At 38.7% G+C, this 11,774-nt stretch overlaps 1 protein-coding gene across 1 annotated transcript; it reads right to left on the bottom strand.

The window, feature by feature from the left end:
• Positions 1 to 4,768: 4,768 nt before the first annotated feature.
• sap30l (sap30-like) lies at positions 4,769 to 10,483 on the bottom strand. The gene is made up of 4 exons (XM_008428461.1): positions 9,723 to 10,483; positions 8,449 to 8,571; positions 7,460 to 7,558; positions 4,769 to 5,246 (listed from the first exon to the last, which is right to left on the bottom strand). The coding sequence occupies exons 1-4, from the start codon at positions 9,906 to 9,908 to the stop codon at positions 5,118 to 5,120; spliced, it is 537 nt and encodes a 178-aa protein (XP_008426683.1). The 5' UTR covers positions 9,909 to 10,483; the 3' UTR covers positions 4,769 to 5,117.
• Between the last annotated feature and the right edge of the window lie 1,291 nt (positions 10,484 to 11,774).

Genomic DNA, 11,774 nt, shown 5'->3' with positions numbered 1-11,774 from the left:
ATATAATTCCACTATTAAGTGGAATTTAATCCACTTAATAGTAGTGAAAATATGGTTGAAATTAAGTTTTATCGAAATTTAAGGAAAAAAAAAGACGTTGAAGTCTGGGTTTGGTTTGATCATTTGATAAACTCCAATAACTTTACGCATCCACGAACGTTTTTTACGTTATTTAGATAGAAAGTGGCGTAGAATTTTCAGTGCAAATTTAGCAAATATTTAATCAGGGAGCAGAGTCCAGATACATGTTCAAAATTCAAGTCTATGGGTTCCGTGGCCCAAGGATACGAAGTGGACCTGAACTGATGCTGGAAGTCACTGAAACGTTCAGACAGAGAGCTAGTCGTGTTTTCTCGATAGTCCAAATGACTTTACATTGATCACAGAGGAAAATGAGCAGGCGCTGCTGCTTGGAGCTGCTGCTGATGTTGATGATGATGTTGTGGATGCTGATTTCGCTGTTTTTGCCCCCACAGACCGACGGCCTGCAGGAGACTTTTGGAGGCGAAAAGAAGGTGAAGGGCCGGACCGGGTGGCCGCAGCAGGTCTGGGCTCTGGAGCTCAACCAGTGACCTCCTCAGAAAACACACACATACACACACACACACACACACTCTGACTTAGGCCGAACACACCGCTGTGCATGCGCAGTGATGCGCTAAAAGGGAGAGAATCAAAGAGCAACGCGGAAAGAAGGAAGGAGCTGCAGGAACGCTGCTCATGACTGTGTTCCCCACAATAATAATAATAATAATAATAATAATAATAATAATAATAATAATAATAATAATAATAATAATAATAATAATAATAATAATAATACGATAGAGATATTTGTGGTATTTCTGCTTTTTAACTGTTTCTCTTTAGATCTTCACGTCAAAGCAGATGTTGCCAAAAACATTTGTGTCCGTGTTCTCTGGCCTTCGTGTTTTTCGTCATTTCTCATCAGAGTGCGCAAAGCTTTCATTTTTTTTTATGTCTGTTGATTATTGTAATAATAACAAGGTAAGAAATGCAGTACATTTGAGACTTTTTTTCCCCACTGATTCGTAATCTTTACAGTTGAAAATGTTTAACCAATCACAAACCGTTTTCATCGTTTAAGAGACTTAACGTTTGACTGTCGCTTTTCTTCACTCGCACCTGTAAATTGCAGCAACCAGAAAGCGGCTTCGCAGCAACTTCTTCCTGATCAGGATTATTTAATTTCTAATTTAACCTGAACTTAATTTAAATTCTGACTTCCGTTTTGACTTGACGGCACTAAAAGAACATCACGCAGTAGCTTCATTCTGACTCTCAATCCGCGGTCATAACCAAGCGCTCTCCGCCGGTGGAAACTCTGCAGACTCTTGTTGTTGTTGTTGAATTAATTGAATCTACCTCAGTACTTTAAATGTCACTGTCCAGCGGGAGGAGAGGAGAGAAACCAACCGAGAGTGAGACACTAACATTAACACAGCTTTTCACTCCCGACATGTAAAACGGTCAATGTAAAGAAGAAAAAAAGAAAAAAAACGTGGAATAAAATTGTATTATTGTTCGCAATGTTAATGGAAATGTGTGTTAGATGTGAAGGTTTATTTGGTTCCATAAATAAATTGATTATTTCATGACATTATATTTGGAATTCCAGTGGTTTTGTTCATAAGCGTCAGATTTTACTGTAATAAAGTTAGATGATTTATGTGCACTCATAAGCTCTTTCAAAGGTTAGAAACTAAAGCTTATGACCAGAACTTGCATGATGATTCGAGCATTTTTTTTCTTAAAGAGATGCAAAAATGAAAATTTTACTTTTGGTCCATGTTTTTGTTGTTGCAATTCTCACTTCTGGAATCTCCACTGGTAGAAAAATAATCTACCACACTGGCAATTTATTCTGCACTTAGATCAATCTATCTTTGGCTTTTATATCTCTCAGATGTTTGTCTCAGAAAGCACTTTAAAATAACTGAAAATATTGAAAGTATTTTAAAGCGTTTTGGATGTTCTGGTTTGGCTATACATTTATTTTACAGAAAATAAACCCAAGTATTCACTGAGAAAGTTTCCAAACATTCTAAAAAGCTAAAATAAATCATTTTATTTGAGGGACCAACAGTGACCCCTAGTGGTGGTTTTATGTATCTGAAACTTTCCAGATTTTTTTCCTTTTTTAAAAAAAACTTTTTTCAAGAAGTTGTGAGCAGTCTGTATCCTACCAGACCAGCTCTGGGAAACTCTCTCTGCTGCCTTATTTTGAATAAAATACGAGATAGTTTTCTCTAAAGGCAAAAAGATATTCATCTACTTCCCATCCTCTCAAGCCAGGTGCTTCTGCCAGACAGACTATTCTGAAAGTTTATATCTATAAAGGAAATCATTTCTGTCATCTGTCCCCTCATGCTTTCTCAGGATAAGTGATTATGTAGAAGTGAATCTTATTGTTAGGAGTTGCACTTTTCTTTTGGATTAAATTGAACTCTATTGATCTGACTGTGATTGTTGTTGGGTTTGAATTCAAACTTCTGTTTCACTGTAAACTTCAGAAATAACTTTTGATGGGATCTGAAACTTCAGTTTTCATAACTTGGCAGTTTTTCCAAGTACAAAAACAAACCTCTTCATGTGATTTTAAATGTATTCATTGTAGTTTCCCTACAAACCTGTAAATACTTTTTTAAAAGCAGATGAGTCATTTTCAATAATCAAGTTAAAGTTGAATGTAAGGAGTAATACTTATATTATTCAGACCTTTTTGGTTTGATCAAATGTCTTAAACTGTCATATCACATGTAATACATGTCAACTGATCTACAAATAATATATAGTTAAACACAGGATGTGTCCAAACTTAGGAACTGTGGGGAAAAGAACTGTGGCGACCCCTAAAGAGAAAAACTGAAAGAAAAAGAAGAAGTCCAAATTCAGGGCAGCATCTTCTTGGCTGACGTAGGCCGGGTCCTTCGTTGACCCAGAAAACCAGAAGTGACCAACTATGAAATTGGATGGTTTAGCCTGTACATTTTGATTTCCTCCCCTCCCCTCTTTCAATTTCCTATCGCTTAGCAACCGTGACAGTGCTAAACACAAACTGGTAAAACTGGAGCTCAAAATCTTGCTTGTAATTTTTGTACCGCATTTTAATACATTTATATTTAAAACTATTCTCCGTCTTCTGCTTCATCTGCTATCGTTATAAGAACTAAAAACCTGTGTTCGACCCACAATGAAACTTGATAGGATGGTTTAAGAAGGACGCATCAGACTCGTCTCTCATATCAGTGAAAAGAATGAATTAAAGTCGGCCGCATTCGGTGAAGCCGTCATCGGATCTGGAGAGCCGGCGGTCGCATCGATGTGATGCGATATGCGACACTCGAAGGATGCGGACCCTGAATTTGACAGATACCGTGATGAGCAGTGCTTCTGAATGACTAAGGTTTTACAAAAACAACATAAATATGCAACTGTGAAGTACGCAGACAAGAAATGAGTTGTCAGTGGACTGGTATGAAAGGCAACACTAGCTAGGTAATTAGTTTAGTCTGTGGATGTTGTAGCCTCTCAACTGTAATTTTCAAACACTCAAGGTAATTAGAGTGTTTTTCATGACTGAAAATTATTTGTAAACTGTCAAAGCCATGTTTTATTTTATTTTTATTTTAATTATATAAAAGTCTAAAAGCCTTTCAGCTGAGTGGTCATGTGCAGTAACAGGTGCAGGAGGGTTCATCCATTTTCTGTTGTTGAGTTTTTAAAACCACAGGAGTGGAACAACCACCTCCTAAAGCCTTAGAATCTCCTGAAAAAAACCCTAAAATCTCTTCTGCCTGTACAATACATTTATTAATAATATTAAGAGCAGTACGCAGCCATACTTAAATATGTTTTCTTCTGTTTTCTTTCTAATACAACAGTCAGTACAACGAGGCATGACCTGTGTGTTAATAAAGACGGATGTTATCTACATGACACTAAGAAACCTACAAGCAAAATAAAAAATAAAAAAAAACGGTACAACAGACTGGAAAACAAAACAAAGCAAAGAAAAATGCAACAGAAATCCTACAGTGAGTTCAGTCCACAAGAACAGCTGGAGGACGACAGTTCTGAAGAATATGAAGGCTTCAGTCGGCCTGCTTTCCCTTTCTGTAAACCAAACCAGATTAGAAAGAAACTCCTAGTTTCACATTATTATTTCAGATGGAAATGAAATGTGAAGACTTTAAGAATTTCAGTAAGTCTGATATGGAGGAATGGCATCAAGACAAAGATTTCCCAGTAATCAATTCTTACAAACTGGGAGAAAAAGTTGGATAACATCTTCCTGTTACTCTTCTGAAGTACAAAAAGCCTTCGATTTCCGATTTTAGCTCAGTGGAGGTTTGGGTTCATTGTTAAATATGCAGGTATCTTCAAACAACACGTAGAATAAAAGCAGAACTAAAAAGAAAACAGAACAGAAATAAATCAGTGTGTACCCACAAAACAACGTTCTACTGAGGAAAAAAAGGCTCAAAGCGCTGCACCGCTCCTCACCATCCAGTCACATTCCATCTGAAAACAGGCCAACAGAACTGGTTTCAGGTTTTTAAATTTCATTTTACACATTATTACCGATGATGTGATTAGATTTGAGCTGGAAAGCGAACCTGAGCCTGGACTGTGTCCTTTTTCAAACATTTCATTTGTTTCAACCCCTTCCCTTCCAGCCTCCTCCTCCTGAATGTGTTAACAGTCTATTCACCAGCTAAAAACAAAAAAATAATAACCAACAAAGTGTTTTTTGTTTCTCCATTTTTTAAACTCTTAAGGCAGCAATATTGTACATTTCATTCAGCTGAGTTATTTCAGGTCAGATGCTGTATTGTTTTTTTGTTTTTTTTACAGTATTACGACGTAAATCTCCGCAGTGAGCCCTGCTTCTCCACAGACCTTATGGAGAGGTCAGTGACGGTGAGAAAGCAAACTCGTCCTTCCTCCACGTCTCCTCCAGTTCTGTTTAACGTCCTGAGAGGACGGCAAAGGTTCTGGTCCGACAGTGGGAAGGGGACGGAGGCGGAGCTGCTGCTGATAGTGGTGTCCAGGTTTGGTGTGGAGCTGTTGCTGGGGTTACGGCAGAGGGAAGCTTAGTCCAGGGGTTTGCCTCCGTCGGCCTTCTGGTCCAGGCGGCTCTTGCTGCTCTTCACCATGTAGATGAAGTAGGTGAGCGTCTCCTTCTCGTTCACAGGTATATTCCTGAAGTGACGACTCACGGTCTGAGGAGAAACAGAGCAGAGGTTAAAAATGAATAAAAAGGTGGTAATTCCAGGTGAAGTTCCCCAGCTAAACCACTGCTGGACCCGGAGTTGGCTTTTAATGGAGAAATATAACAAGCTGGGTCACATCACATCATCTCAACTAGGGGTGGGCCATACAAACTTACAAGATGAAGATTAAAAAAATTGATTTTAGGTAATAAGCTGTTTAGCAGGACAGTGACTGCATAGCACAGCATTCGTGGTGCCACCATCAAATATTGTCTTGAAAAACAACCTGATCTGAAATTAGCTTCTTAGAGACACCATTTACTTAAAGGGCCAGTATTATGTAAAATCGACTTGCTTTTAGTTTTACATCTTATGTTATTTCCTCATCAAAAACATACCTGGAGTGTTGCCTTGATTCTTTCATGCATGTTTGAGAAATTCTTTAAACTCCCGTGGCAACCATTCAGCTGAGCAAAACGCCTGGGTGGACCTAACCCCACCTTTGAGCTGCAGCTCCTCCTCTGAGCAACAGTTTCCAAGCTTCCGCCTCTTAGAGCAGTATTCCCCTTCAACTCCCTCACTCAGTTCCTTCAGACTAGCCAGCAGCAACTAGCAAACACCTGGAGGAACTGCGAATCTACTGAGCTCATTACATCAGCTACTTCTCACTGCAACGCTGGTAAAACCATTGTTAAATGATTAACAGAGGCGTTGTTATGCCGTTATAGGCAGAAAGAGGAGGAGTTTTTTCAAGAGACAGAGGCCCAATTTCAGGGTGTTTAATTGTAAAGTAACATTTATTTAAGTCATATTTATACATATGACATATACATCACTTTTATTACAACTGACGGTGGTAACTGACAGTCAGTTACTTGACTGGGGTATAAAGTGAGACTAAAATGCATGATACTGTCCCTTTAAAAAGTGATTTATACAACCATCTGCACAGTAACTGCACTTAATCATATTTTAAAATGTATTCATTTTTATTGGTACGCTAATGGAAACAAAACTGGAGAAAATAGTGAGAAGAACATTTGTGATCATACTGTCAGTTTTTATTTTTTTTAACATCAATAGCATATTTATCATGAAAAAGATAAGTAAAAAATTCTTATCACGGTAAGAGATTTTTCACAATAAATGATAAATGTCCATCGGTTCCAGTAAATACTTAATCCTCTCCTTTGCCTTATTAAATTTCTGCTAAGGATGCAAAGCGAAGAGACCTTATTGGACTTTATTATTACAGCTCTAAGCAGCTTTGGAGACTTCTGGACCCAGCAAATCGTTTGTGGCTTTAGTAAAAGGCTGATGAACCATTTCTCTCCATTATGTCCCAGCTAAAAACCATCTCAATATCCCAATTGTTTATTAATTAACCAAAAGAGTTTGTGGTATGTTAGCATGGATATATGTCTATGCTCAAACACTGTAGTGACAACACATATGACAACAACAGTTGTAAACTATTTACAAAGAAATAAAACCTCATGAAATATCTCAAGTGACAAAAGTATTGCTAGATTGTTTTGGTCAAAAAAATGTTCAATGCATGTTTTGCTTTTTTTGTCTCCCATAAACTGAATGCAACTGTGTGAGAACCTCGTTTGGGCGTGAACAAAATGATATGCAGAATTGAGAACACGACACATTTGGCTAAAACCATTTCAAACACATTTTATACGCATCTCGTAAATATCGACATCCTGAAAATTAAACTGCTTGTTTTTAATTGTCTATGGTGTATTATGAAATAGTTTGATGAAAGTGTGAATTTCTACTTCACTAACAGAGGACATGACAGGTCAAAGAAACATATAGCGCACCCCCTGCTGAATTATGTGGGAAATTACTTGAAATGGCTCACCTGTCCAGAATAAATGAAGGCCTGTTTTCTAACAAAAACAAACTGGAACTGACAAAAAGTTTTGAACCCAGCAGAAAACTGATTTAAGGTAGTTGGAGGTGTTAATGAAGTTCCAACTGAGTTTGAGCACAGCATGCTCTTTCTTTCTTTTAATCAACAGCAAGACAAAACTGTTATCATGCATGACAAAACTCAAAAACACAACAAGACACATTTAAGACAAATTGAAGGATCTGACCATCTGTAAAAGAGTTTGCAACCGAATATAGAAGCTGATGTGTAACTTGCTATTGATAGAACGCTGTGTGTGTGTGTGTGTGTGCGTGCGTGTGTGTGTGCTGGCGTTTACCTCTGCCAGCTGGGCCTTGTTGAGGCCGGGTCTGGTCTGCAGCTTGTAGTGTCGCTTGTAGCGTCTCAGCGTGTTCACCTGCAGCTGGAACAAATCCACCTGAAAACACCAACACAGTGATGAGAACGTTTTACGTCGAGAGGCAGGAATCGGCCTTCTGATTTGTACTTTGACCAGCGGCAACTTTGAGGAAGTGAACAATTGGTTTTACAATATAAACATGTAGGAAAGCTGTGTGAAGAAAATCCCCATGACTTCAGGTGTTTTGGTCGTGCAGCTGTGAAACCAACTCGAACCATCACCCTCCCACCACCCTGTGGTTTGAGGTGTTTGGTTGCCACCTGACATGACGCTGTGAATTGCTACTGAACATCTCTATGCTGGTCTCGTCTGTCCAAAGAAATGTGTCAGATAAAACTTTGCAAATCTAAATCTTGCTGGATCTCCTTCAACCCTTCCAAACAAATCTCTCTTGTTCAACCTTTTCCTGTCACGTTTTGAACTTTTACATGCTGAGACATGTAGTTCCTGGGCTGGAGCTCTTTGGGGGTTTTGTTGGAGTTTCCCTGAGCATCGCACACGCTAATTTTGGGCTGAATTTTCAAGGAAAATTCTAGAAATAAAAGACGTGCTTTATTTACATTGTATGTGAGTATATATTATAATCTCTTTTGACTGAAAAATATTTTGTTATTGCAATTTATTGAGCAGGTTTTCCTTGTGTTTTGTGGACTTAAATTCTGCAGTTTCTCTCTCTGAAACTAGAGTTTATTTTTAAAGCACTGAATAATAAAACTGTTATTCAGAGCATCTGAATGTTTCCATTACTTCAGATCATATGCATAATGGTAACTACCTGGTGCCCCACAGATATGCATTGAATTAAAATCTTACAATATTATCTAGTTTACTTTTGAAGCAACATTTACACACGTCAGCTGGTGTGACAGCGTTGACTAGTTGCAGCAGTCCGCTTTACCCCAGCTTACCTCAGGCACTTCCACATCGTGGTCAGGGGATTCCCCTCCATCATCACTCGTCTTCCTCTTTCTCTTGTTGCGGACGCTCTGAATGAAGTTCTTGTGAAAGTCACAGATGTAGAGATGCCGCACCTGGAAGGTAGGAAAACAACTTCAGGTCAACCATTGGAAATGAAAGCATATTTCTGCCATGATTATGGTATCATGCTATAGCAAAGATTTTAAAAAGTCATGATTTTGAGAACACTGAAGTTCCAGAAAAAGTCACTTTTTCAGCTGTTTGGAAATATTTTTATTCACAAAAAATATTACTCTAATATTAGACTAACACTGTTTTAACACAATGGGTTGACACCTGTTGCATAGCTGACAGCCGGAAAATATGATAGCAAATAAACCACCTAATTGATCGACTTATTACTCTATTAATAAGACAAGAAAAAGGTATATTTTCATCAATAAACATTTTTATGTATGCTAAAGCTGATGTTTAAAAATCCAGATGAAATACTTATATTGAATCATTCTAGCATGAAGAAATGTCTCTTCCTGATCAATTAATAAAACCACCAATATTACACTAGTGTTTGAGGAAATACAGTGAGACTGAAAGTAAGGCGTTTTAGTTGAAAGTTGGCATTTCGTAAGAATCCCATCCCATGTCGTGCCTAGTGTAGGGTTAAAAAGTTAGTTTGCAAAGTTACTCATGTTTGTGTTTTGTCGTATCAACACGGTGTTTTATTCTGTCAAACTTGTTTTATTCTGTCAAACTTGTTTTATTCTGTCAAACTTGTTGAACGTTTCTTAAGAGTAAACAGTTTCCTGCTTTGAGCATGATAAGAGCTATTGTTTTACCCGATATTGTAACTGTCTTTGCCAGTTGTGATCTAACTTGATTCATTAGTTGTTCAGTATCACTAAGAATATTCTTTAACAAATTCCCCTGTGGTTGATCAGTTGTTTATACCGATGTATTTTCATCGGCGCGAAAAACGACTAAATTTGGCCCTGCATCTTTAGAAAAGCTTACTAACCACTAAAAAAAAAATAGATGAGGCAACAAACAGAGAATAGGGGGAGTGTTAGAAAAACGTGACACGCCTGGAAGATGATGCGGGCCGACAGTGCTGTCCTGCATAACGCCTGACGGTTAAAGTCGCAGTCAACATGCGGGACTTCGTAAACACCAGCACATCGACAACAGCTGAGGACTTCCGAGTCCCAAACTACTTTTGTAACGGAAATTTCAGTAAACATTCAGGAGGAAAAAAAAGTGATCTTACACTCTTGTCGATGTCCAGCTTCAGTTTCTTCTGCGATATGCTTTTCTGAATTCTCTTGCTGAAGGAGGCGTTTCCAGCCGAGCGGCCGCAGCGCTCCCCGTCCTCGATCAGACAGCAGCTCTGGCCGTAAAACGGTGGAGCCGGCGGGCCGTCGTGGCTGTCCTCTTCTGTGCTGAACCCATTCATTCTGCGCGGTTGCGGTGAAATTCAAGTCCAAGCAATAAATATTCACCAGAACAACGTTTGTATCTGACTACACGTCGTGCTGTTTTTTTTTTGTTTGTTTGTTTTTAATCAAGGCGACCCGACAGTTGGCTAGCCAAGTAGCTAACTCGGTTTAGCGGCTAATCCCGCAGCTAACAGCCTTCGTCGTCTGTGTTTCTGACCGACTCGAACTGAGATGCCTCCGGGTTAAAAACATTCCACTCATCGGATTCACGGGAGTTAAAACAAACCGCGGCTAGCGCTATTTAGCTACTACAGTGCTAACCGGCGGAAGAAGGTGGAAGAGCCGCCGCTGAGGCTGGATGGAATTCCTTCGGTGAGAACCACCGCACTCTGTCCCTGCAGTCGCCCGTTACTCTGTCGTCAACGACCTCATCTGATTTCTTCACTATGTAGCGACAGCCGGTCACCACAATCAAAGCAACTTTAACGGAATTCTAACAGTTGACACCTCCAAAACTGCGACACTCTTTTAGAACTGCTCGGTACAATGGAACATGCTCCGTCCGTGTGGCGGAAGTTCTTGCCCTGGACGGTGATTGGCCAACTTTTTCCTGAAGGCGGGCTTAATTTATAAAATCTATATTCTTATTTGATGTAGCAAATATCAGTTTTCAACCGTTTTCTACTATGAAAAGGCGTTGAATATGGCGTTGTAAACAGTTAGATCAGATGGCCTTTTAATTACGCAGCAGCACACATAGAAAATTAAATATTTACGGTACTAAGTTTCACAGTGAAGTTATTCAAGCTTCAATATGATAGATAGATAGATAGATAGATAGATAGATAGATAGATAGATAGATAGATAGATAGATAGATAGATAGATAGATAGATAGATAGATAGATACCAACCTTCTAGATAGAATTTGGTCAAGTTTTGCCTCATTATACCATAGTTAATATTACAAGTCTTGATTATGTTTTACTCTTTTAAAGTCTACAAGAATGTGGACTTAATTAAACACGTTTGGTGAATTACTTTCTATTTCCAGCAGCAGTATACTGAACAGGACAGCATTCATTTTGGACTAAATCATAATGCAATCCTCTTGTACATCACAAGGTGGAGACAAAAGCTCACTAATAAATTTGAAAAGAAGGGCGGCAGAACAGTTCTTTAAAGATTGTGTAATATTTTTGGCATTCTCAGGAATTCTAAATTGTATAAAATGAATAATCTGGAGGGATTTATGTATCACTCTTAAATCACTACTCCAGTTTACTGAAGTTGTTAGTTCCTGAACAACTCTTGAAGTGTCAACACAGCATTTGAATCATTTTGAGGTCTGAAGTTTAAGTGGACCATTGGACCATGCTGGCTTTCTTTTTCAGACGCTGTTGTAGACTTGCTGCTGTGTCTGGTGAGTATCGATGAGTTCAGTCCAGGATTCAGCTGTCATACAAATGACTACATTGAATCCTTGAAAACTTCCATTGAGTTCACAGTCAACTCAGATGCTTTTTTTCTCATTAACCCTTCATTTCCTAGAGTCTCTTGGAACCATCTACACGTGGTTCTACACTTAAGATCAACTATAAAAAGTCCTGACACAGAATGATGGGGTCAAAGTTGAGCCTTACTTCTCACTACCTCTGGAAGTAGTCACAAACCTCTTAAAACTACGAGCTGCAATATTAAGATGGGAAAGCCAAATGACTGCGAGAGTGGTTTGACAAAAAGAAAAGAAACAGCAGAGCTGTACCCAAATTAGTCAGAGTAGAGACAATGGATGATGCTTTGGTGTCTTTTGATAACAAGAAAAAAAACAGCAGAATTTCAGATAACATGCCTACAGCTACATTCTTTGGGAGCAGATGAATT

This window comes from Poecilia reticulata, linkage group LG14 (genome assembly GCF_000633615.1).
Source record: "Poecilia reticulata strain Guanapo linkage group LG14, Guppy_female_1.0+MT, whole genome shotgun sequence".
Classification (NCBI taxonomy): Eukaryota; Metazoa; Chordata; class Actinopteri; order Cyprinodontiformes; family Poeciliidae; genus Poecilia; species Poecilia reticulata.
Note: the sequence above shows the minus strand (reverse complement) of the source record. Positions and strands in the feature narration are given on the sequence as shown.

What these genes read in the sequence shown, in the direction of transcription:
- sap30l (XM_008428461.1), bottom strand. Translation starts at nt 9,908, where the DNA reads ATGAATGGGTTCAGCACAGAAGAGGACAGCCACGACGGCCCGCCGGCT. An exon ending in ACGATGTGGAAGTGCCTGAG is followed by an intron (nt 7,559 to 8,448) that starts GTAAGCTGGGGT and finishes TGGTGTTTTCAG; the next exon opens with GTGGATTTGTTCCAGCTGCA. An exon ending in ACAAGGCCCAGCTGGCAGAG is followed by an intron (nt 5,247 to 7,459) that starts GTAAACGCCAGC and finishes GTTTCTCCTCAG; the next exon opens with ACCGTGAGTCGTCACTTCAG.